The sequence below is a fragment of the Triturus cristatus genome, chromosome 3_1 (genome assembly GCF_964204655.1).
Source record: "Triturus cristatus chromosome 3_1, aTriCri1.1, whole genome shotgun sequence".
Lineage (NCBI taxonomy): Eukaryota > Metazoa > Chordata > Amphibia > Caudata > Salamandridae > Triturus > Triturus cristatus.
The window spans coordinates 482,984,136-483,011,971 of record NC_140583.1 but is presented as its reverse complement, the minus strand read 5'-3'; the positions used below and the strand labels follow the sequence as shown (position 1 = coordinate 483,011,971).

At 43.5% G+C, this 27,836-nt stretch overlaps 1 protein-coding gene across 1 annotated transcript in view; it reads left to right on the top strand.

Annotated features, from left to right (window-relative positions):
- The first annotated feature begins 942 nt into the window (after positions 1–942).
- The window catches only part of IQGAP1 (IQ motif containing GTPase activating protein 1), a 532,553-nt gene continuing 505,659 nt past the window's right edge, over positions 943–27,836 (top strand). Inside the window, exon 1 of the mRNA XM_085644306.1 lies at positions 943–1,264. Coding sequence (XP_085500432.1) covers positions 1,207–1,264 — 58 coding nt within the window. The 5' untranslated portion in view covers positions 943–1,206. The remainder of the gene's footprint in view (positions 1,265–27,836) is intronic.

The following is a 27,836-nucleotide window of genomic DNA, read 5'->3' as shown; positions in this document are numbered from 1 at the left end:
TTCCACCTTCCTTAAAGTGTTTCCATTGGAAGGCACGAGGCACTATTTTACATCTGAAAAGTGACTTTAGTAGTCTTGCTAATTCTCCTAATCAAGTATGTATCTACCAAACGCATTCTATACAGAAAGCAATCAGTTGTTGCTACTTTTCCCCACCCCTCCCCCATCACTGGCAAAGCCAATGGGGCAGGTATTAATGCAATACACAGCATTTGGTCAATGCAATACGCAACTGCATTTCAATATGCATGTGTTTACATGCTTTAGCACATCAACACCACACCTATTGCCTTTCCCAGTCCGTGTTGTATACGTTAAAAAGTTAAAAATCAATGGGTCAAATCTGTGTATGGAGTATTTAGCATCATGAGAACAAATTGGGTGTTTACATAGCGTAGCTACCATAAGTCATTTCTTTTTAAAGACACGCAAGCGTTCAGATCTCGAGGGCAATTTAACTTTGAAGGTTTAACTTCTGGTTCTGATTTACCTGGCGCGGTTGGGTTTTCATTTGAGAGAGGAGTGTGCAAGTTGAGGGCGTTGTATGTGACTCTACTACACACACACGCTACAGGAGTATAGTGTCAGCTCCCTCTACCGTCTTTTTCCCGTTATGACTGGTTGGGTGCGTCACGCGACAGAGGTAGACTTGGGAACTGTATCAAAATGAGCAGTCTCCGCCCGCAGAGAGTTGTGAATGCAGCCGTGACACTCTGGTGTGCAGTAGTGCACACTCACGTTCATGAAGCATGGCACCCACGTGTTGCACACACACGCCGCCCATAGACCAGTAGCCCCAATAGTGAGTGTCGCCCAACTTGCCGTGAGCTACTTGCGTGGAGCCACACCCTGCTCAGGAAGGAGTCCGTCCGCTCCCTGTAACGTTACAAACACACACTTTCCGTTCGAGTATAAACTAGCTTTATTTGGCGTGTTACACACACGCCTCACTCATGTCCTTGCAGCACAGACCCACCCCGCCCACACAGCGCCCCGTGTTGTAAGGCAGTGTCAGAGCAGAGCGTTTCCTCAAAGGGTTAATCATAATTGCAGGGCGGGGAGACACACCCTGTCGAGAGGCACCGACCAGGAACACTCTCTGTACCTTCCTCCCAAGTCACTGCCTGCCAGGCCGCCGCTGCAGCTCTACCGAGCCTCGGACCCGGATCCCAGGAGAGCCCATCCACCCGGACCCGAACCAGCACCATGTCCACCTCGGATGAAGTGGACGGGCTCGGGGGCGTCTACCGCCCCCAGTATGGCTGTAAGTTTGGGGGACGGGGACCTTGGCTGGGCAGGGCAAGGGCGGGTGGCTACACTGAACCTAGTAAAGAAAACGATCAGCACAGTGGAGGGTCCACGCACTATTTGTTTCTTTGCTATGCAGCCCTCCCCCTCCTAGAAAGGGGGGGGGGGGGCTGTTCTTGTGAGCCCCGTTTTGCTACACTTCACCGCCAGCCCCCAGATTCGGAGTATCACCGGAACCTGAGGAAAAGGGCGGGTTGGCAAGAGTTGAGCACTGGAAAAGGCTTCCCAAAACTGCTGATGCCGACGCGGGGGCGCTTTGGTGCCAAGAGGGGAATTGTTTTACTGCATTTTCCAGCGTATCCCACGGTGAAGGGCTGCCGTGCAGGAGGGGCGGGTCTCAACGTGTCCCTCGGCGAACTTTTCAACCTGTGAAGTTAAAAAACTACAGCCCCTTTGGAGGAAGCGTCCCTGACTATCTTTCCTTGTTGTTGCCACAGCGCCTGTATTTCCCTCTCCTGCGTTCAGTAGATAAGCACTTTGAATGGTTTCAGTGGGAGACGAACAGAGTAACGCGGCAGACTGCAGGTCTTCGGGTGCAGCATGTTCTTGCGCTAGTCTGGTGTTACAGCAGCGCAATATTACTTCCATTCAGGATATTGCTTCATCTCTAGGGGCTCGTGTCTGAACGAGGGGGAGGAGGCGGGCAGAGTTTCCTACCTTTACGCTTGAGATACTCCCCTGCAACTGCTTCTTCTGTTAAGAGAGGTTATGTTTAGGTTAAGGAAGGGGGCAGGACAGCCCCTTCCGGCCACGGGTCCTCTCTGCAGCCCAGCTCTCATGTCTTCTCTTCACGCGTCCTCGCCTACTTGCGAATTTTGTTTTGACCTAAACCTTTATTCTTCACACGTTTTCTGCACGTCACGTGTTGCCACGTAGAAAACAAATTGCCTCTGCGACTCACAGTTGTTGTTCTCCATCATTACATTTTTTCATATGTGTTTATGAAAAACAAAAATTATTGAACATACATCTAAAACAATACCAAATAGCAGTGTTTACAGGCGTTGTCTGGGAAGAGGCCTGCCCCTCCAGAGACCAGTGTTTACATCGAGAATCCACGTCGTGTGAGACTTTTTGGCTGTCCGACTTTTTAGCCATCACGTTGCATTCTGGGATTTGTAGTTTCATGTCATTATGCTCTCAAGAATCCCAGTATGGAAAGTTCTGCCAGCTAAAACGCGTAAAATAGACGAAGGGGTCTCAATGCGTGAACCGACTTGGTATTTTTACTACCTTCAGGCATGCGACGCCCCTAGGGCTTAAGGGGCTTCAGCGCCCCCAACCACTGACGTGTGTCTTAGCCGGAGCTGCGGCAACTTCCAGGATACACAGTTCTTTACCTCATGTGTGCTGGAGGTGGGGTCTCTAAAACAGCCTCTTGAAAGTATTTCGCAAATCGTTCAGACGTAGAATTGCATACAAGTATGAAAACTGTGATCTCCAGTGCAGTGCAGTCAGGGTCTGGTAGTTTTAGGGGCAGAGCCATAGACGTGACTAAAAGAAAACAAAATATACTGCAAATGTTTTGCTGGCCTTTCACCTTCAGCTAAATAAATCAGAAATATTAACTGCACAGCATAAATGGAAAATAAATCCAGTTACAGCAATCTGTGGGAATCACATTCTTTGGTGTTAGAAGACTTTAATGAACCAGTTCATCCATCGGTATTGAGTACGCGCAAACATTTGCCCTGGGGGAACAAAGTATGGTCTGTGGTGTGACCAAGTGCTGCACTGATGCCAGTAGGGTGGCGGTAGGGGGTCCGGGTAGGGCAGGCATTGTGTAAGGTGGTCGCAGTGGAAGCTAAGCATGTACATTTAGTGGCTGAATTGCACAATGTGAAAGCAGAAAACCTGAGCTCAAATCCCGGCTTTCCTCTTGACTGACAATTCAATTCAATAGTTCTTTATTCGATGGTTAAAAATCATCATAAAAGATTACACAATTATACATTTAAAACAATATTAAATCAATTCATAGAACATTGAATGATACTATATATGTACAAATAAATCATTGATCACATACAAAACTCAGAAGTGGGGTGCCTAAAACTAACACATTGCCAATTCTACAGGCTTCTTGAATGGGACTACCCTCTAGAGGCTCTAAGTCTAAATGCAAATTTTAAGAAACGTATCACTGCACATAAAGTCAATGGGTCACTAGCCCTTTGTAGAAAAGTCAAGGCCTCCTTTGCCCGAGTGAATCTTTCCTTTTTCAAAATGCCTATCAAAAATCTACGTCTAGGGAGGCTATACATAGGACATAAAAGTACAAAATGAAGGGTGTCCTGCGGAGACCTATTGTCGCAGCCGCAGGGCCCCTTCTGCTCAATAGACCTGTTAAAACCAGCTGGTTCAGCCAATAAATAAGGTAAAAAATTGAGCCGAAAACGTGCCATTAAAAACCTCTCTTGGGCATTATAAAGGACATACGGTATGGTTCCAAACCACTAGTCGTTACAAGCAAGCTATGGGCGCTCGCCGAGGGTTTAGTCCCTTCTAGTGTGCTCCTATCCGCTGCTCTGAGTTCCAGGAAACTTCTCTTTAATTTTAACTTATCCTGTGCTGTGATCGATAAAGGGTTAAGAAACATCTCTGGATAACCCATATTTTCCAAAGTGTTCTTGATATAGCTGATCCATGGGATTTTCAAACATTTGTCTCTTCCCCGGCAATCTTGCATGATCATCCTACTCAGTGCTGCTTCAGGATTCGTCCATAATTTAAGCCAGGCCAAAATTGGTCTGAACTTGATCAAATCCTCTATGTAGGGTCTTCCAAGTTCTTTATAGGCAATAACAGCAGGCGTACAATTGGGAGCGTTCAATATTGAACGAAATATTTTGTTTTCTTCCCTTTGTATACCATCCAAGTTTATAAAACCCCATACTTCTGAACCATACATAGTTTTTGGGCAACACATTGAACCATACAAATTTGTTGTTTGTTCTGGGCTCCAACGGCCAACTTTTCTCCCATAGCCGGAGATTGCACCAAAAGATGCAACCAGTTTTCCACTTCTTTCTTGTGCAAGGGATGTGAATTTTAAGGATTCATCAAATAGCACCCCTAAATAAGAGAATGTTTGCACCCTTTCAAGAATATGGGTACCAATCCTATAGGTGAAGCCGGTCAAATGCCTATGACCTGCTGTCATAACATATGATTTTTTTTAGATTGACAGACAGGTCAATTGTCTCCATGAATTTAACGAACCCATCGATAAGGAACTGCAGACTCTTGGGGGTCCGTGCCAACAGGACCGCGTCGTCTGCATACAGCAGCACTGGGATATTACGAGTCCCAACCCTTGGGCAATCTACTTTTAAATTATTGAGGGATTGTTCCAGGTTATTGATGTACAGCAAAAACAAAAAAGGGGCTAAGATGCATCCCTGCCTCACTCCACTTGTGCATCCAAAAGATTCTGTCAGACCCCCATCTTTGTTGTACCGTACCCTAGCCGAGGTTTCGCTATGTAATTCCCTCAAAATGTGGATTAACCCAGGGTCAATTCCAAGCTGACTCATCATGGCCCATAACTTATTCCTGTTGACATGGTCAAATGCAGCGGCCAAGTCCATGAACCCCAGGTACATGGCTTCGTTGCTGGTCTTGGTGTACTTTGCTACCAGCATGTATAGGTTCAGGCATTGATCGCTGGTTGACCTGCCAGTCCGGAATCCGTACTGGACATCTGAGATTATATTATTGTCCTCAGCCCACTCGGTCAATCGGGTCAAGACTACCCTACCCAAAATTTTAGCAGTAACGTCTATCAAAGAGATAGGCCGATAACATTGAGGGTCATCCTTGCTCCCTTTCTTGAAAATAGGAACTATAATGGCCGTTGACCATGATCGTGGCAAAACGGTCATTATAGCAGCGTTAAGCACTCTAGTGACAATAGGGGCCCAAAGATCCACTTGACTCAAAAATAAATCTGGGGGGATCCCATCTGGTCCCGGGGCTTTGTTCTTGGTGAGTCCCTCGATTCCCAGTCTAATCTCTTCCAAAGAGAATGCCACATGATTACTCATGATGTTCGTCCCCTTCTCCTGTAATGAAGTATCTTTCCCATGGTTGTATAGCCCCTCAAAATGGGCTTCAGCGCCCCCAACCACTGACGTGTGTCTTAGCCGGAGCTGCGGCAACTTCCAGGATACACAGTTCTTTACCTCATGTGTGCTGGAGGTGGGGTCTCTAAAACAGCCTCTTGAAAGTATTTCGCAGATCGTTCAGACGTAGAATTGCATACAAGTATGAAAACTGTGATCTCCAGTGCAGTGCAGTCAGGGTCTGGTAGTTTTAGGGGCAGAGCCATAGAAGTGACTAAAAGAAAACAAAATATACTGCAAATGTTTTGCTGGCCTTTCACCTTCAGCTAAATAAATCAGAAATATTAACTGCACAGCATAAATGGAAAATAAATCAAGTTACAGCAATCTGTGGGAATCACATTCTTTGGTGTTGGAAAACTTTAATGAACCAGTTCATCCATCGGTATTGAGTACTCGCAAACATTTGCCCTGGGGGAACAAAGTATGGTCCGTGGTGTGACCAAGCGCTGCACTGATGCCAGTAGGGTGGCGGTAGGGGGTCCGGGTAGGGCAGGCATTGTGTAAGGTGGTCGCAGTGGAAGCTAAGCATGTACATTTAGTGGCTGAATTGCACAATGTGAAAGCAGAAAACCTGAGCTCAAACCCCGGCTTTCCTCTTGACTAAACTGTATGAGACTAGGCAATTTGTTTTTTCTCTTTGCCTCCTTTTTCTTCATTATGATCTATTAAAGGACCTCAAAATACATGGGTTCCGAATGTGCACAGTACAAAACCATCTCATGTGTTTTGAATATAAAGTTATGCACATATATTAGCAACCTAGGCCACCCAGAGGATGCACATGACAACTCACTTGCCTCTCAGTTCACTGCTGGCATTGTTGTCAGGATGGGGTGAGGAAGCATGAATGTTTCTAAATTCATGTTTGAAAACTATCACTTTAAAATATACCTCTCAATGCAGAGGTATGGTACAGCACTTCTGCATGCTAATGAAATACTTTTTTTTTTTTTTAAACCTAAAAGAAACGCAATCCTATTTTTACACATTTGTTGCAAGATGTCTTTAAAAATAAGTGTTCCTAAAGTTAAGTAGTGCAGGACACCACCTTAGTTTTACATAGCTTCAGGTAACCTGCAAAATAAATGCTTGCCTGTTTATTTAACATTTGTTTCAGAATATTTGTCCTTATTAAGTAAACAGCAGCCTGTGCTGCTGTTCACCAGGGGGGCCGCATGTAAATGTCAAGAGGGCTGCAAGTGTCCCTCAGGCCGTACTTTGAGTATCACTGGGTTAATGCAATCACTGCAGATATGTGTGTAATCCGTGAGTTCTACTTGACAGGAGAGCGGGGCTCCACAAACCAAGGGGACAGAGTATTAGCAGTAAAAGTAACATGCCTGAATTCCTGGCAGGAACAGCATAGCTGCAAAATCAGAAGCCCCTGCTGGCTTCACAAGTGAATTGAGTGATCCTTGGAAATTAAATAGGGCACCGTTTATTTTGATGTTCCATGTAGAGGGCAACATGTGGTCTCTTAAACACACTAAATGAGGACTAAAGCCCTTTGCTATTGATAATGGGGTTTATTCTGTGGAAAAAACAACAACCTCACAGGTGTGCACGGGTTGGTCCTGGCCCACTACAATTCAATCTGAAAGTATGACCATATAACATGTGTAAATCTGGAATCACAAATGGAGAAGAATCATTCTGTGCACTTTGTGTAGACATAAAAGGCAGGATGAAACTGTCTTCTTTCTCACGTTTGGTTTATTATTCGTCTAGCTGTGAATCTTTTGTGGGAGATAGTATACTGTTGTTTTTTGTCCTGAGAAAGTGGTAATATTTCACAAGAACCACCGAAACGCGTCAACATATTTATACATGCTGGATCCGCTACACATTGAAATATGGTAGATGACTTGTAGAGCAAAACGCAACATATTACTTTTTCTGAGTTTATAGCGGGTCAGCAACACTGGAACTGATCTATGTATACTGTCTTGTGTTTTCTCCCCTTTTTTTAAATTGGATTGCTGTAAAGGAGTTTATATTGTCAGATTACATTTTACGCCCTAGTGTGTGGAAGGGAGTTGCTCTATGTATAATTGATATTCTGAATTGTAGAGCCTCCATTTTTATAATATTGCATGGTTTTACTGTATGAAAAGATTACTTCACAATAATAGCTATGAGTAGTTTATAAATGGATTGTCGCATGTTACCCTTGATAAAATTAAAAGTTCTGTGCAAATTCAATGTTGATGTGGTAACAATCTGTGACTGAAAATAACTGCGAGTTATGAGAGAACAGTGTTGTCTGTTGGTCACGAGATCTGTGTATGCTTGACTGGTTTTCCCAAGGGGAGAATGTTATTACTGTAATCAGACAATCACAGAACTGAATTCTATTTCGCGCCCTGTAGAATAATGATGTGTATTTATAGTGAGTACATGCTAACATTTTAAAGCAGGCAAGTAACAGATTTTGAAATTAAAACTGGGGGAATGTATTTCCCCCATTGACTTATAATGGAACACAGACAAATTTGAGTTGGGAGAGAGCTAAAATAAAGCCATTTTGTCTTACAAAATCAGGAGTCTCCTGCCGGAATCGGGTCTGTTGACATGTATGATAGTGCTTTGAGGTATACGGGCACACTGTCTTCATGACCACGGAGACTGCGTCCGTATACCTTAACGACCATAGGACTATCATCCAGACCTCTTGCCTTGAAAAAGCTCCAGGGCTGCCGGCCGCATGGGTGAAACACGTGTCAGCTGTTCATCAGTTACCTGTAATTTTTGGCACGAAATAAAGACAGCCTAGTATGATTTAAAAAGCATTTCAGACTTTGGGATTTCTAAACCTAATTACTACTATATGAATACATCAGGTACAAACCTTTCTCAACCCCAAAACAAACGTTCTCAATTTGGTGGCTCTTGGGTGTAGCCACTTGCAAAGGATGTGCCCACCACATAATTGTGCCTTGTCTTATTGAGCGTGTATCACGGCATCATCCACCCAGCACCCCCTTCAAAAATCACTGCAAACCATTGGGCTGATGTAATTGAAGTCCATAGGCAGATACCTACCGTGTTACAATGCACCATTTTTCAACTACAGGTGAAACACACATCAGGTGTTTCTTATTGACATTCAAAGATTTTTGGGAGGAGGAGGAGGACTCATGGCGATTTGTCATCAGATTTCAAGGTTATTTTCAACAGGATGATGAGCCACCTTGATTCTGTCATTGCTCTCCCATACTTGTGCCTTAGCCCAAGCATTTAATTCACAGCACCACTTGAGTATTGGGGTAGCACAGTTTGACTTTCAGTGAGTCGCAATGACTCGCTTGCCCATTGTTGTTAAATCAGTGAACTGACAGGTGTCCCTATCCACCTTAGATTTGGGTAGCAAGCCCAGTAGACAAGCTTGTGATCTACGTGCAGCCTGTCTTCCTGTTGTTTCAGCCAAGAGTTCCACTACCTTTCACCAAAAAGTCTATAGTATGGGGTGTGACTATGTCATATGATAAAATGCTGCATCTGCTTCTGCACTTCTGGGGAATTTATCATCTGCCATCGGGAACATAAAGCAGTCTGGCCGGTGTCAGATAGGTTCAGTATAGACAATTAAATTGAAGCAATTGGAGTTGGGCATTTCTGGGGATCTTTCAGTTAAACCACAGTATGGCTGCCCAGTCTCCATTGGTGATCTGACTCTTCAAATTTTCTTCCCCCAAGAGATCTAACTTTTGCTTTGCTCTTATGGCTTTGTATACATTTGTAACCACATGCCACCCTCCCACCCCATGTTGTTAGGATTTTTAATAGCTGATCTGTCTCTGGCTCGTTGTTAGATAGTTCCAGGGTCCCTGTACTAGGAATGCAAATGGCCATGTATGAGAGGAACTACCTGGGGAAAACCCATACTTTTCTGTCTTGAGTCACATAAATGCCCTACCTGTATGACCCCTGCACCTTTGTAAATGGCCTGGTATGTTTTTCACCTTCCTAGACAAAGGTGAGGGCTACAATGGAATCTCTGGTGCGTAAGCTACCTTCTAATTGTGTTTTTGTAGTTATCTGCACTAGCAGTATTTCGCAGTGTCCGGTAGAAGAGCTACCAGAGGTCTGCAGCATGTGGCAAACAGATGCTCATCCATAGTGACACCACCTAACACCTTCTGTACCAATTAGGTCTTCTGGGACAGGCAGGGGGGTGACCCATTGAAGTTGCCCTACCGAGTAATATGGTACCAAGCGCCCCATCTTCAGTCTGGAGGTAGCGCTTGGATAAGGCCACCCTCCACCTTCCAGACCCCACAGATTAGCCGTGTAAGGGTCGAGTTTAGATTTTTTTAAATGGGAGTAGTAATAACGATCAGAATGTTGGAGAACAGATACAGCAGAAGGGGGAGGAGAATCCATTTTTGTGATTGCTCTTCTGCCTATCCCTGTAAGAGGTCGTTTTTTAGATGGTCAATGAATCTTTTGCAACTGTTATAGAACTTTTTAAGTTCCCCTTTCGAACTTCGGCTTGTTGTATATAAATATATTAGCCTAGATATTTGAATGAGTGGGCCACCATATCTAGCCCTAGTGTGGCACTGGTTGAAAGAATGCAAATGCCTCTTTGAGACAATGGAAAGCTGCAGGATTTTGATCTGTTAATCTGAAGCCCAGGGGCTTTACCATGTTCCTCAATACTTGAATGGAATACAAGCAAGCTCCTCAAAACATTCAGAGTATATAACAGCATGCCATCTGCATACATTGATAATGCATGTCTGTGACCCTGTAGCACAGACCCATGTGTCCCTCCCAGGTGAGCAAAGAGTTCCATTGCTAATCTAAATAAAAGCGGAAAAAGCTGTCTCGTACCTCTGAGCTTGAAGGGTGTAGACCCCCACCCCCCCTCCCCCCAATTTGACCTGCGGTTTGTATAAAGGAAACATATCCATGTCAGAATCCCCTTCTTGAAGCCCATGGCCACCAATGTCTGGAAGAGGTAAGCCCAGTTGACTCTGTCAAACATTTTTCCCATGTCACCGGAAAATCCTGCTGCATATTTGCAAGTCCCCAGTATTGTGTCCGTAACGTGGATCAGCAGCAAGTGTTAGACACTTTTCTTTTTCCCCGAACAAACTCACTCTGATCTGGGTGTACCAGAAAGCGAACAAATACTCAAATCCTATTGGAGGGCCCTTTACTCAGTCTTGCTCTCTATATTTAGTAATGATTGTGGACAATAGGTTGAACAGTCAAATAGGTCTTTACCTAACTGCAGCAGCTTGGTGATGAGTACCTGGTGAGACATGGGTGGTAGCATGCCCCCTTCTCTTGCCACCTTACACATGCTTAGCAAAAGAGGGGTCAAGCAGACTGATTATTTTGTATAGAATTCTAGCGGGCAGCCATTGCTCCATGGTACCTTCCCAGCTTCTATCTCGTCTATGGCTAAGCTAAATTTGGGCAGTGATAATGGGGCATCTAGCTCCTTGATCTGCTCTCCTGTAAGACGTGTTGTGTCTGCAGCTCTCGTATATGCTTTTTGTGTGGCTATGTCTACTGGTGTGCATACAGCTTATATGTGTGAGTAATATGTGGTGAACATTTCATTAATTGTTTATTGTGAGTGAACTCGTCGGCCCTCTATGGTTTGCCGACTAGATGTGATTGTTTAATGTGGAGCCTCTGCTTTAACCAGGCATTCTTATAGGTGGGCTGGTTTGTTTCCGTCGGAATAGTGTAAAGCCATAATTGTGCAACCCTAGTTTTTGGCTCCGGTTAGCATGGAGCCACCATTTCTCTACCAGTTCAGCAACGTTCGTTTCTACCCTCAGACCTTGGGTTTCTGACCCTTGTATCTCACCTTCAAGCTTATCAAGTGGTGTGTGGAGTGAATTCTGCACACTTGCTTGGTGCACATGCCCCAAATAAAAACCTTGACCATTTCACACTCATTCAAGGCTTCACAGAACAGGAGACTCCCCCTTCCCCCCCCCCTCTTTTGCCTTTTATCCAAAGGCACATGAAGGTCGGCATTATCCTTTGTGAAATGGTTGTTTTCTAAAAAGTATGGGAACTACTATTGTAAAATAAAATAAAAAGATTAGGAAAACTGTTCCCAACAGACCCTGTCCACTTCAACCAAGGAGATCTTGCAAAAGCCATTTATTTACAGGTAGAGGAGGCTTTGTTTGTTTTTCATTGCTTCTTGTGCCTCATAGTGTCACACTCTCTTTGCTGAATAAGTCCATTTTCAAGGTGCCCATAAAAATCACGGACCTGATTGGGAACTGTGTTGTTCAGACTACCCAGTGGTCTTGCACCTGGATTTACTGGGTGAGGGAACAGTGAACCCTATTGGTAAAATAACAGTGGGGGAAAAAACTGCATTGGACCCCATCTATAACCCCTCCCCTAACCTCAGCGAAGACACTGCTACCCAGCATTCCCCTCTCCTTTCTTCATCCCCTCACTGGCCTCCGTTACAACAGCCCCCTACACACTTTTAGCACAGCTCCCTGCACTCTTTAACTACCTGCTCAGACCCCAAAGAAATACTGGCTCGTAAATTCGGGGGTTTGCAAGAGCCCCCCGAAGTCTGATTCCCACAGCCGTTTCGCCTTGGCAAAACCGAGTTGATACGGCTGTCCGAATTGTGCATTGTACTTGCTCGATCGGAAGCCTTCTCCATTGCACGGCACAATTCGGCGGCGAATGAGTCGGACTGACAGAATCGGGTTCGGAAACAATTTAGTCAATGCGGACGAGGTCTTCGCATCGTACTTGGTTTTTCGGACTGGGGGACAATTCGGTTGGAAATATGGTCTCCGAATCGGATTTGCCCATCCCGGATCACGTCTGGAGGCCTTCCTAGCGAGATCGGAATCGGCCCCTGAGAATGCAAGATTTCATCAGAAGGTAATAGAGAGAAGCAGTGATATTGTGTTGTCATTTGTACAGCATTTTCCAGTCCTTGAGAGACCCGAAGCACAGAGAAGCTAGAAACATTGCTTTGTTTTATTTTCTTACTGTTTTGAACCCATCAGTAATGCCAGACAGTTAAACAGAAAGAAGAATTATACATTCTGTCCTATTATCACGGATTGTATTGGTTCTATTTTCATAATGACTGTTCTTTTATGGCTATCTTTAGATAGTCGAATAAAGACAAATGAATGGATCAATGATTCTAAATATTGACCCAGCTCTTCAAAGCCTAGCCGCTTCCTTGATCCCAATAAATTGTTTTCTGAAGCAAAATGTATTGTGGGTGCTGTAGGCCTCATTTTCATTGTACTGTGAAGTTCATATGGCTTTTTCCTACCGCAAAGGCTTTTTTGGGGGGTTGTTTGGAGGCACTCACTGCTTTTCTAACTGCCCGAATGCCTTAGTTTGCATCTCCCAAGGGTAGCTCCCTTCATCTCTGTGCACTTTCTTAGCACCATAGTCTGTGCACAGACCACTCCATAGATGGCGGTTTTTCACTCGTGCAGCTGTATCTGTCAATACACGTGTCTCCTACACCCATTAGTTTCAAACATATCCACACATCAAAAAACTTCAAACACAGGCCAAACTTTCCTCACACACTTCTGTCCATCATTAGAATTGAAGGTTTAAGCAACCTATCGATCACTCATTTTCTCTTCGGGTTCATGGAGAAACATATCAAATAAACTAATTTAGAGCTTGACCATGGTCCTCCTGACACATGACATCAAAAAACTCCCCAGGTAGGTTGCATGGCAAACACACGCTTTTCTATTTATGACACTCAATGGAGTAGCATAGTACCCTTTCGCAAATGCACTCGGGTGCCTCACATTTTCGAACCCTGCTGCACTGCAAGATCATAATAATGGCAATACAGAGCTAGGCAAATCTTTACTGACCTAACCTATCCCGGCCTTCTATAAATGTACAAGCTTTACTTGGACCCTTATTTAAAGTTGTGTTTTAAATTTCGATGTATGCGTAAATGAATGTTTGCACATCTATTAGAATTCCAAGTTGTGCTCTGGTTACCACATTCTGCAATTTTCTCCTTTTTCCTGACATATTAAACTTGAAAAAGGCCTGAAGGAATCGATCGGGATAAAATGCTAAGGCATAAATTCCTGACACAGCAATATTATCAGCCGATTGGCACTCATTTATTCAGTATTAGGAGAAATAGAAGATGCATTAATAATCAGCCACACATCGTGAAAACAGGCGTGTTTACCTACTAAGCTCAATATTCAGAGACCTGTAAAACAGGGCAGTCACAGATAAGAAATATGCTGCAACATCCTGATGAGCAGACTGGAATTGTACCTGTGGTCAACAGTTGGGCAGGAGCCCCTTTCTGAAGATGGAATTAAAAATAATTCATGAGCTTACTGTGACTTTTCAGTTGGAATTGGCAAAAGAGGCTGTTGTCTTAAAAATGGCTTGGTCTGAACTGGGTCTAAAGTGGTTTGTTTTGAAAACGGTTGAATCTGCTTTTTAGTTGTCAAATCACTAATTTCCCTCATAAGAATCTCTTTCAGTAGCCTTTAACACCGGCATATCCACTAACACATGTTTGCTATAATTGTATTGGGTTTGAGCAGTAAATTTAAAAAGCATAATGTATCACTGCAGTATTGACTCTAAGGAAGCTCTGCCCCATTGTTTGAAGTGTTAGCCATGCCTCCATTGGTTGGCTGGTTAGCCCCCGCCCCCATAGTTCTTTAAAAGACGTAAAGAAATTCTAGCAGCACGTTTTCAGGGAAGTTTCTACATGTCCTCTTGTTGGATGTCTTCACTCTAAAGTGTTTAAGCACAGGAAACGTGTCTTCTTAGCCAGTATCCGAGGCGGAGTTATCGCGGCTGCTCCTCCTTCTACCCCGAGGAGTCCCTAGCATTATTAGTGAAAATTACTTAATAGCATTAATCTTCTAAAACAGCAATTTGCACCCTGTGGCTTTGTACTTTCCTGGTTTGTCCAGGGATGTGAACAGGACATGCATTTTAGTTAAGTGTTACATGCTTCCACAAACACAGCTTCTCAGCCCCTTCAGTTTCTGAGGAACCACTGGAGTTAAATAGGACTGTGTGCTGTTAGCAGTTAAAGCTTTACTAAGCATTCCAACTACCCTATAAAATATGCCGCTGTTGACATGGGGCTTTATTACGATCTGGTTAAGTAATCTCGATTCGAGGGCAAACCGGAGTTAGAGATCCAATTTGAATTGCTGTTGATGTGAAAATGCCACACTTTTTCCGTGTGCAAAATTTGGTAGGTTACCTCTGCCAGAGTTTCTGTTTGTGCATGAAAACAATGCATCATTTTAAGTTTTGCTGCTAGGATTGGGGGAAACATGCGATAGTACAAAGTTAACCCCAATTTGCAGGTGTAGAACTTTGGCTGGAGAGGTAAAACCACACACAGTAAATACCGCAACCACTGTAACATTGGCGCCATATTACTTTCAGGCTACTTGGGAGTCTCAGACCCTTTTCTTATTCTGAGTGCACTGGTAACCAGGAATCGGGCACAGACAAAAGACCAAAATGAGATTACAATTGGTTCTCAACTATTTAACTCTTATTCCACTGCAAAAAAAGCAAGGTTTGGACCCTCACAAGCTGGAGAACTATAGACCTATATCTCTCCTTCCTTTCCCTGCTAAATTGTTGGAGACTCACATAGCCAGCTATCTTAGCTCCTTTTTAGAAGCCACCAACTTCTTGGCTACCCATCGGGCAGGCTTTCGTCCGTCGCACTCCACTGAATCCGTTATTCTATCTGGTATAGCTGACCTTAAAGGTCAGACAGATGTGGACTGCACTCAGGCCTTGATTCTCCTAGACCTGTTTGTGGCATTCGATACCGTGAACCACGAAATACTGTTGGATTGTATTGCCGCAGCGGGTCTTGGGGCCTCTGCCTTGGATTGGTTCAGATCTTTTCTAGAGGGCTGCAAGCAATCGGTGTGGCTCTCTCCTTGCAAATCCAACACTGTAGATATGAGATGTGGCGTCCAACAAGGTTCCTCTCTTTCACCGATTCTTTTCATTGTGTATATACGCCCATTCATTTCTAGTCTTCGGCAGATGGGGATTAAGATATACAGTTATGCTGATGACATGCAGCTTATATTTACCATTGAAGAATCAACCAACTCGGAGGAATTAGTTAGGAAATCCATGTTGTTCATCAAAAATTGGATGGACTACAACCAGTTAAAACTGAATTCTGCAAAAACTGAAATAATTGTACCCAAAAACAAACTTATGCATTGGATTCACATTGGCCTCTGGAGCTAGGCGCAGCACCACTCCCTAAGCCGGTGATTAAGAGCTTGGGCTTACAAATGGACTCAGATCTCTCTATGAGGTCTCAGATTGGCTCGGTCATCTCTGCCTGTTTCGTTCAACTCCGAAAGCTGCGTAAGATTAGAAGATTCTTTAGCAGAGAGGCCAGCATTCAAATTATTATTGCCTTGATCCTTTCCAAAATAGACTATGGAAATGCACTATATCTTGGCCTCCCGCAAAATCAGAAGCATCTTCTTCAGATGATTCAGAATCAAGCAGCCAAAATTATCTATCAAAAAGATAGACGATCCCACATTAGTCTGCTACTGAAAGATCTCCACTGGCTCCTGGTGGACCAGCGAGCTATGTTCAAAACTGGTTGCATTCTTTTTAGAGCTATTCGGGGAACTGGTCCCAGCTTAATTTCTTCGAAAATTAGCAAGTACTCCCCCCAGCGCACCCTGGGATCTATGCATCTGAATATATTGGTAGTGCCAAGATTCAGATGCAAACGCACTGGTGGGGATCGGTTCTCTATATTGGGCCCAAAATTCTGGAATTCTCTGCCGCCTTCTTTGAGACTTGAAGAAGATTATGTGCGGTTCAGAAAACAGCTTAAGACCCGGCTGTTCACCTTAGCCCATAACTAGATTGCTTCTGGCTTGAATCCTCTCTACTCCAATCATAGCGCCAAGAGACCTGTTGGTTAACATGCGCTTTAGAAATATCTACCTAACATAACATACCTCTCTTTCCCCAAGAGGTAATATCTGGTGTAATTTGTGTTGGCCAAATCTTCAGTTTGTTGTTTTTTTTGACTCGCGACAAGGCAAAACATGTAGTATTAATGAGTTACTCCCTATTCTGAGGTGAAGACACCAGAATGGGATTCACACAAAATAACGGGCAGGTAACGAGGCCCGAGGTAGGTATGTTGTCCAGCAGGCTAAATGGACCTGGTGTTTTTTTTATTTCCGACTGCATTTATGGATGGCAACCACCTTTTATATAGACTAATGACGGTGATCTACAAGTGTGGGTTACCGAATGAGCGCTACTGCTTATCAAAGGGAGAGCAACCACAAAGATGGCAATGTTTTGTAGTAAAAACAAAGCACTTAATAAGAACTTTTGATTTTTAAGCATTGTGATCCTTTTAGAAACGGGCTCACGGCAATGCCAACAAGTAACCTATCTAAAGTTTAGCTATACTGAGCTTCACTGGAGCTTCACAGAATGTTTGATTCCAATGTTCTGTCTTACTCTTTGTATACTATGTTTACTATGTTAACTCAGTATGCTTGTGGCATAAAAGCTAAAAACCACGATTACAAGCAGCTGCTATAATACACCATTCCAGCCAGTGGATGGAAATGTCATTTGTCCTGAAGTTAGTTGCTCGCTTAGCACTTTATGCTTCAGTCGGCAGAACAAACCACAATTGACTCTCGATATGTGTGAAAAAGGATGCTTTATTGAAGACCGGTGCACCTTACGAAAACATAACCTTGGCCTTTGCCTCACAAAACTATAGCTAACTATACAAACTTCATCTATGTATCCTCCTCCCCCAGCCCTAAGGTTTCCCCAACACAATTGCAATTTATTTAACAGACCCCCAACTTGATCAATAAATGTCGCCCCTTTGAAACTTTGTAACCTCTACTCAACCTGTCTAAAGATATATCTACTCGATCAATAACTGTTAACCCATTAAACCCTGTAACCTCTTCTCTACCGGTCTAAATATCTATCTACTAAGTATAACCTAACCACCTGCTTTTCCCCAACTGTAAAATGAAACAGTAAAATCTGGCAAAAAAATAGGTAATCGACGCCACTCAGAAATTATCGTACGACTTTTCTGACCCCCCCTCCCCCCAAACCACTTCTAGGATAACGACGTATATACAGGGCTGAATCGAAAACTTCCTTTATTTGAATCAAGTACAGCTCCATTCCGAAGCAAGACAAATGGACCACATCATCCCGGAAAAATGTTTGGGCCAAATACTTTTGCCATGCAATAAAATGAAATGAAATATTTGTAAAGCGCACAGCTACCTCTGAAGTGTTGTCCCGGCGCTGGGGGCCTTCGGGAAGATTAAGCGACCTATTGCCCAGAGTCACATGGTGCTGGGCTAACCTGGCGCCGTAGTCCGGTGTCGGGCACCTTGGCCGCTGCGCCACACCTCTTCCACCGCCAAATACTTTAGTTCTGGGTGCTCTACCCTGCCTAGACTTGCCTCTCTGCAAAACACTCTCATTTCCCTATTTATCTTCCTCCTGGCCATATCCATGGCAACAGGCCTCTCGTTCCCCCCCCCCCCCTCCAATGACTTATGGGAATAAATTAATTCCACACCACAAAGCACAGAGACCACTGCCTCCCTATCGCCCGCAAATCCCTTTTTCATCTGTTTTAAAAGAGACAACCCCTTACACACCACTAAATCATTCTCCCCCAAGTGAATTATCAGCACATCCAGACAAACATGGCGATGCAGTGACTTATTTAAAAGGGGGAAAAATTTGTGCCAACGCATGCCCCCTTTCCTGTTCCAACTGATTTTAAACAATCCCTGGTCCAAGCCTAGGTTTACGCCTTTTCCTTTTTTTTCGTTTGTGTCTTTCTGCCCACTTCACAAATGAATGCTAGACTATCCAGATTGCGAGCGCCACTGGCCCTGCTACTGCACCTGAAAAGACACATGCGTGAGAAAAATGTCACAATACCATCTTCCTCCCAACCCCCCTCTCTACCCGCTTTAATATAGCGTTTATAACAATCTGATGACCAACGTCCCAGCTGTTTCAGCCTCTCTGAGCCCCAACCCATCTTTGCTGTGTCAGAAGTCACCCCTATCCTGAAGGAATGAGTGCCAGAAGACGTGTCCTTGGCAACCACTGGCCCCAAATTCATTCTCTGCAGGTCTCACTTGGGAAGTAGCCGATCCTGAGCTGGCGGGGGCCCGAGGGGCGGCCACACAGGGCTAAAGTCAGAGGGGCCCTTATGAGGGCAGCAACTTGTGCTGGTAGCGAGAGGAGGGGGACAGGGGGTGCACAGCGAGGGATACAGGTGAGGGGGGGAGAGTGTGGAGGGATAGAAGGGACAGAAGGTGAGAAGGGGTGAGAGTGGGTGTGGAAGGAGGGCGGGCGCAGAAAGATTCAAAAGGAGGCTCTGGTGAAAAGGGGCGAGCAGGAGGGTTTCAAGGTGGGGAGGGGTGAATGTAGCAGAGAGAGGAAGAGAAACAGGAGACAGGTGTGACAGGGGGAAGGTGGCACAGGGAGGGATACAGGTGAGGAGGGTGTAATGGAGTGGGTAGGGGAGGTAGCAAAACGAAGTAAAGAGAGGAGCCAGGTGAGTAAGAGAGATGTAAATATATTAGAAAAAGAAGGCATTGGGGAGAGAGAGAGAGAGAGAGAGAGACAGGGATGGGGTTTGTGAAAAGGGGAGACTCGAGAGAAAGTGACTGAGGATGAAACCGAGTGAGACAGTGAGCAGGTGGGTAAATGAGGTATGGGGGAAGAAGGAAGTGGGTGAGCGAAAGGCCTTGGAGAGAGATCGAGGAACAAGAGAGGCCAGAGGGAGCATATGTGACTGGAAGGAAGAGGCCGGGTGTGCAGAGAGGCCGCGAGAAGGGGTTGCAGGGCGAGATGAGAGTGGGTCAGCAGCGGGGAAACAGGTGGGGGCGAAGGGGGACAGGAATATATAGAGGCAGACAAGGGGAGGCCGACGAGCAAGAGAGAAGGGGAGATCAGAGGGGGAGAGGAGGCGAAAGAGGGGGGGCTAAGTGGGTGAAATGGGGAGAAGGTGGAAGGGGAAGTGGCAAAAAGGAGAACAGGTGGGAAAAAAAAGAGCTCAAGGAAATCTGATGCTGGAGGGGAAAGAACGACAGATGTAGAGAAGCGCGGGGCGAGACAGGGTTGAAGGGAAGACGGGGATCAATAGGAAAGAGGTGTGTAGCAAGAGGAAGGGAGGAGAGGTGGACAAAAATGAAGAAAGGACCACAACGAGGCCATGAAAGAAAAGTGAGATAAGAAGTGCACAAAGGAGGTAAAGGGGAGGGGCGTGGTGAAGAGGGGAAGGTTCACAAAGCAGCAGAGAGACACTAAAATGTTATGAAAGACTGTGTGCAGGAAGAAAGTGAAGGGGGTGGGATAAAGGTGAGAGAGAGGGAAGATCGCAGGTAAGGAGAGATACAGAGAATCAAAGAGGACGGAGAATAGAAAGACAAGAAGAAACGGGGTGCCGCTCGCGACAGTGATAACAGGAGGAGAGGCACAGATAACACTAGGAGAAGGCGCACAGCCTTAAAAGTAACGCGGCTGTGAAAATACTGGCTCACTGAGAACAGCAAAGCGGGCGCGAAAGTGATCGCGATCGCGACCAAGCACGGCGAGCGATGCGCTTAATGAGCATGATGAGGAAAGCCATATGGCGCCTCTGCTCGGAAGCATGCTCCCGTGCACATGCAAGCAAGCTGTAGGCCGGCCATGGTAGCATTTTTTGAAGCCCTTACTAAAAGTCTCGCAGACCAGCGCATGCGCTGGGTCAGGCGAGACCTAAAACTCGGGGCAGGGCTGTCAACACAGTGGCATTTTCTCTGGAAGGCAGTCCCTGGTCCTTGTCATCAGAATGACCCACACCCAAGCTGTGGTATAGTGAGTAAGTTTGAAACTGTGGAACCAAGATAAGGCGCTCCCATGTGACCACATTTTGTTCTCCTGGGCAATCACTTCTTGAGTATATTCCTCTGCTCCTATTTTTTTGAGAGATTGGAAATTCTCGGAATTAGTAAAAAGCTGGAAGTAAGTGTGTGATAAGAAAACTAGATTGGATTCTAATTCTTAATGAATGTTTTCATGGGGCGGGGACTCCCAGTTCAGTCTATTCACTAAAACATAGAATGATGAGACTGTTAAGGTCCTATTAAGAAGTAGAGCTGTATTCACACACTTGGTTCTACTTGAACAACCTGTTTGTTCTTGGGCAACTCATGTTCTCTATCTGCATTTGTTTCCTCACTTATCATTATGTGAGAACTTTGAGACCAGCTCATTACAGAAAATTGGCAGCAAGGTCATATCCCTGTGATAGGCCCGCAGCGTGGTTTTCATTCATGCACTATTAAGATTTGATCACATTTTAAGAGCTAACTGACAGTTAATGACAACCTGAACCATCAATGTCCTCAATTAACGAAACACTAACACGATTTAGACCTAAGGGCTGTCTTAGCTCTTACTTTGTTGTTACAGTAAAGATTACAGAAATATCAAATTTACAGCACATCGAAGAGCGGAGGAAAATACATTCCAGAGATTCTGGAAGTTGCAAAGTTGTACTTTCCTGTATTTTACAGGCAGTAAATTGAGTGAATAATATGTATTGTCTTATTAATAAAAATTTTCACAAAATGATGTTTTTCAATGCACATGAAGCAGATTACGAACTGGAGTGAGTTCATTTGTCATAAAAACATAATTAGAAACATAAGTAATACCAAATTCTTAAAACAGGGAACACAGCTATTCATGAAATCCCTTTTCAAAGACCTTCCTATGCATTAAAATTATTGCCACCGGCAAAAGACCGAGCAGCTTTAAAGTGGCATATGCATTATCAGTCAATGTAAAGACCGCCATTACATTACATTATTTCACCATATCGTTATTGCCACCGACAGAAAACCATACCAGCTTAAATTAAATTGTTTTTTTTTTTGGTTTTTTTTTTTTTGCAGTATTTCGGAATGTAAGATATAAAACAATTAACGTTATAAACAGGAGAAATAACTATTAGAGAAATAAATATTCAAGCTGCTGATGAAAACATTCTTTTCGAAATGGTCAAAAACGTTATCAGCTGACAGATTAGAGGAATTTAACACCAGATAAACCTAAAATAAGAGCCTCTTGAGCGGATCTCACCCCAACATTAAGAAAGAATGGTTTTAATAGTACGGCGTGCATTAAGCAGATTTGGACAAACTAAAACAATGCGCAATAAAGTATCTTCCGAAAACCTACACAATCTGCACTCTCTGGTTGACCATTGTTGACTCCATTTCGGCATACTGTCTTTAGTCGAATACGTGCCAAATCGTATTTTTAAATATTTGTCTTTCATATATGAGAGGAAAAGAAAGTAGTCAAATATGGCTGAAATACCATAGTCTGATGTGAATTAATAACCAAGCATTCTTATTTGCAGATAAGGCCTCTTTATCAGCAATCAATGAATTGTTTTTTATCATTCTGTTTCATAGCTGTTTAAAACTAAGCTCACGAGAAAAAGAAAGGAGAGAGCGAGGAAGGAAAACTGGGTGCGTCCCTATCCCCTGTCTAGTAATAATCTAGAACAACATGGACAGACCCACTAATGAATCCTCAAACAAAGATGACTCTGTTTGGAATATTGGAGTGCCAGGAACCACATAGGTTTTTAAGAAGCTTATTCATTTCCAAAGACCCCGGCTGCAGATTACATCTTTGAGAACACATTAAAATGTAGGATCACCTAGCATGAATGATTTGTTTCATACCAACAGTTATTTGCTAAGAAACAAGGCTCAGATAAAGACAGTAAAAATATACATTTCAAAAATGACCCTTGCACCACCAAGGATTGTCTTCGAAGACCAAACTCCAAGCAAAACTTTGCTTGCCAGATTGATAGGAATTCCAAAGACAGACTTGCAGGCCTTGATTAGTAGTAAAGCCAATAATTTTGAGTATTTTCCCTTGTTGATAGTAGAACCATATACAATGTCTGGCAATAACTTAGCACGCATGACTTTAAGAAGATGTTTATTAGATTGACATCTTAATGCATTGCGTAATGATTTAAAGCATATATTAAAGACGATGTTTTTGCTCTTAAAACATTAAACTGGCTTTTAAATGAAACTTTAATATTAAATAAAATTCCCAGATATTTAAAAGTCGACACGACTTCAATAGCCCCCCTCTCGCTTTCCAAGATCACATTTTAGAATTTGCTGAACCAATTTTCATAATCTTTGTTTTCTTAAAATTAATTTCAAACCATTGGCTATAACGTATTCATTAAAAGCTCCAATTAATTTTTCAAGCTTATCAGGGTTTGGCTAATGAGAATCATATCACCTGCATTATAGAGGCTAAATGTTTCCAATTTTAGGAGAATGTGCATTAATAATTTCAAAGTGCTGTAACAAATCAGACATAAAAAGGTATGGAGCCAATACACACCCTTGTTTAAGGCCATTGTAAGTTTTTGTTCTCCTAGTCAAACTGGATCCTTCCCCTAACTTAACCTGAACCCAAGTATTTTTGTTTTGATAGCATCCATAATCTTTTGACAGAATCGAATGCAGCTTCTAAAATCAATAAAACAAATGTATGTTTTTTTGTTTTGTTTTTTGTTTTGCGCTCTCAGCCAATATAGTAAGGGTTAAAAGGTTAGTAATTGTTGGTTGGCCCTTACAGACTCCGGATTGGGATTAAAACCTGTGATGTTGCCTATTCTTCTAAATCGGTCAATAATCGATAGGAAAAAGCGTTGTCCTCTACATCATTTAAAGCAAGTAACCAATAGTTTGAGGGATTGTCTGCCGGGCCGCTTTTTATCAATTTGCTGCACTATGCTTCATTGCCAGGACTCCGGAACAATGTTCATTGCTAGGACTTTATTATACAGAGTGGTCAAGACTTTGGGCCACATATCCGTATTGGCTCGAAATATAGCATTGGGTAGTCAGTTAGGGCTATGGGCCCCATTTAATCTAATACGGCGCAGATGATTTGATATGTCTTCTCTACTCAAGAGTTCCAGACATGATGCTTGCACTGGACTACACCCTATCAATGCTGAGGTTTCAATACATTTTCCATAATGCTGACTCCTATCTGTACTGGTTAAATTAGCAGCACTAGGGCCATACTGGTCGGTAATAAACACCTAAACCTCCTCCATGATCTTGGCACTATAGGCTCTATTAGCACTATTTTCCAGCTTAATGATGATACCCCCTACCCCCCCCCCCCCCCCCACCCCCCAAAAGCTTTGGCATTGTTGGTCTTGGTAGCATTTAATAACCTAAGCCATAAACTCTGATATTGTAATTTCACCGTCCAGACTCCGGTCTATAGTTCTTTCCCAGTATCATCTGCTTTTCTTTAAAACATCGATAGATGACTATTATCGATGGTTAAAGTCTACCCTTGATACCCTGTCAAGAGCCTTTTTCATATTAAGTAGATTGTGTGAATGTCACCTATTCGTTAACATATTCAAAGGATGGGCTTTATCTGACTTTCTTACTGGGACATTTTCCACTAGTGATGTATAACATAAATTCCACATAGATTCCATCATTCCTCCTACCCAAAATACTCTGGGCACTTTGACTAATTAAAAGATCTGCAAACTCCATTATATCAGACTGATTGTCAAAATTGCCAAACCAACCTTTTTAGACTATACGTTGAGGAAACTGAAGGTTGAAGCATATTACATTTATAATTGTGACTTGTTGACAAATATAGTGTTAAAAACTGTAGATTGTGGTCGCTTTCCACTCTTGGAATCGCCTTATTATCGTGGAGTTTAGAGTACAAGCCAGCTGATAAGAAGGTGTAACCAATAATTGAACCATAATTCGAATTTTTAAAATGATGGAATGTCCCTTGATTCACACAAGGACGATCCATTAAGCATGATTAAGCCAAGCTGCTGCAGATTATCACAACACAGCTTATCATATCCGTTAATTGACTGGTCTGAAGCCGGCCATCGGGTAACGAACTGCTGAAGATTTTACAGTGTCCCTCAAAGTGGACAACTGAGCTATTTTGAATTTTTTCCTTGTACTTAAATAAATAGTCAATATTATTATGCTATGTAAATCGAACTGTAAGAGAACCCCTTGTAACCAAGTTAATAGCAAGTCAATTACTTCTGCCTTGGTGTCCTCCTCTATTTCCAAATGAAAGAAAAGCCGACCTTGGCTCGACCTTGTTTAGTTGAGCGCGTAGCTGGTAGATTAAATACCTTATAACCAGTCAACGGAGTATCCTGTTCTCTCCATGTCTCCTGCAGTAAAAAAAATTCAAGAGGTACTAAAAAAAATGATTAACTCAGGATAGGCCAACAATCGGGTAACGCCATGGACATACCATGAACAGAACCTCAATTGCTTATTTTTTTAAATTTTTATTCTGTTTATTAGTTTTCCAACAAACAGTTTCAGGTGTACGGTTACAAATTAAAGTCACGATATATATACAGCACGCTTCTTATAGTGGTACATTCTTAAATATACAGTTATTGCATTTAACATTTTGGACAGTATTCGACATTTTTCCACACTCTAATCTGTATCTGATTCGCTCGGAGGTGGAGCACAGATGTTCCCCCTGTATGCGTTCCACTTTCTTCACATTCTTTCCCACTTTTTGGGGCAACCTCTGTGTATTTACGCCGCCCTTTCTGCCACCATAGCACTATCCATATCTCCGCTCCATTCTCGATGAGTTGGAGAGGTGTGTGATCCCCAGTGTTTGGCTATGTTGCGTTTTACAAACCTAGTGTGACCCAGTCCTGTGCCGCATGATTGAGATCGGTTGGCTCCCATATATATTAAGAGACATTTTCTAGGCTCTGACTATACCGTCCCCCCCGCTAACTTGCGTGAGGACTCGCCTAATTGCTCCCCAGTAGGTCGCTATTTCTGGGCATTCCCATATTATGTGGTAGAAGGTACCAGCTGCCCCACACTGTCTCAAGCAGAGTGTATTATCAGTCCTCCCTATTTTATGTAGGATTACTCTTGTATAATAAATGCGGTGTAGTATCTTTAATTGCACTAATCTCAGTTTGGAGGACATTGCCACTTCGCGTGAGTATGCGAGGGCCTCTTGCCCATCCGTTTCGTTAGCCCACTTTAGCCTGCCATTTGTCACGGAAAGATTGTGTGGGATCGGGTTGATTATTAATAATTTTTCAATAAGTGAGGGAAATGGCTCTCTTGTCCATATAGTCTGTCAGGATCCTTACCTCCAACGGGGAGGCTTCTGGAAGTATAGTGCCTGCTGGTATAGCTGTCTTCAATGCATGCCTAACCTGGGTATACCTGAATATTTCAGAGGGTGCCATCTCGTATTGTTCTTGGTGGTAGGGAAATGTGACAACCTCCCCCTTAGTCCATAAGTCACCTACTACTTCCAATTGAGTCCCACCGTTTGAAGCCTTTACTAGTACTGAGTCTGCCTAACTGTTGTGCTTCCCAAAGTGGGGTCATCTGTGTAATGACTCCGGTCAATCCCAGTCTTCTAAGTGCTGCGTGCCATACTTGGACTGTGTGTGCTGTGGGTCCCAGTAGCGGTGGTTTGCACGCTTTAGTGTAAAGCACTCTCATTATTCCTTCCTCTCCCAAGCTGTGCCTGTCTGAGCAGAACGCTGGATCCGTTTGTGGAGCTTGTACCCAGTCATTGAGGACAATTAGTTGTGAAACCCAGTAGTAGACTTATATATTCGGAAGGGCTATTCCACCATCATACCAACCTTTTACCAGTTTACGCATGGCGATGTGAGCTGGTTTTCTGTCCCACAACAGATTATTAACTACTATCTCAATGGCCTTAAAATAGGATGGAGGAACTGGAAACGGGCTATTTTGAAGGGCGTAGAGAAACCTGGGAAGCGCCATCATCAAAAATAGTGCGGCACTTCCGAGCAGTGTCGATGGGAGAGATTGCCAATGGTTCGCATCTTGGCGGAGTCTCTGCAGTGGCAGTGTGAGATTTTTTTCCATGAACTCCCCAGGTGAAGGTGTGATCTAGATTCCCAAATATTTGAAGCACCCTTCTGCGAGTTTCAAACTACAGCCCTTTGGGAGTCATGGCGGGGGACCATGTAGGACGTATAGGTTTGATTTTGTCCAGTTGATGGTGTAACCCAAGAATCTGCCATATAGTTCACAGATATCTAAGAGACTGTTAATGGGACAGCTGGGGGATGCCATATACAAGAGCACATCATCTGCATATAAGGCTATGCGATCCTCCCATCCCTCCGCCCAGCGGTCTATTGCTTATTCTTAGCGTTCTTGTTATGCAAACTTCAATCCCCACCACCAGGTGATAAGTTCGAAAGGGTTGTCTGTACCCTCGCCCAATCTTCTGAAGACTTTTTATTTTTGGTCATTTAATTCACAAGTACGAACGCCTGATAGCATATTTGTAATAGAATGACCTGTGATATTACCTGATTTACTGAGGCACCCAAGGGCACCTGTAAGTAATGGAGTAGATTTTTCACTATCTCCGCTTTTGGAATTGCTACTTCCAACGTAGAGGGGCATTTTATTGGGGTAGATTTCTGAACCTTGATGCCGCAATCTGTGAAGTATGAACTGTACTCTAGAATTGTATGAGCTATTTCATTGGTAGACCAAGTTGTGATGTGGACTCCCGTTCTGAATTTGATAGAATGTACTTAAATTGGACTGATAGAAGATCAACTGACTTAAAAGAGAGCTCAGGAATTGAAGAAAATAGTTTCAAAAGTGTTTGTGCATACCTCTAGATTCATATTGAGAATGAAATGTTATTTTCAGCTCATTAAGGGAATATTTTTTCGATGTGTGCCAAACTGAGGACTCTTTGGTGAGTTCTGTATCCAGGAGCGTGCAGACTACTGACAAACCTTCCCGTTCACCCATAGGGCAAAGTTTCCTCCGTTTACCTATAGAATTAATTCCATTGTTCAACATGGGCCCAGAGATGGACTGATTAAGACTGACATATGGGACAAAGACCATTCCACTATTTGCAAGAATTTGCAGCTGACAAAACCTCAATGCTACCTTGTGTTTCTAAGCAGTCATTCAATTGGGGACCCAATATCTTAGGACTTGGTTTAGAACTCATCTCAGTTGGTTGATTCTGGACACAGTCTCCCCCACTCCAGTTGAAATTACATCCTGCTGTTGCATAGATTGTGTATTATGGTCACTGGGTTTGAAAATGGGAAAACATTCGATGGGCACCGTCATTTTTGGAACCTTCTTCATTTTGTTCCAGGCCTTCCTTAGCCACTTTCCAGCCCTTTTTGTTAAGGGTGGCAGACCACTAGGACCCTCATAGGGGTCCCTATTACTTGAAACT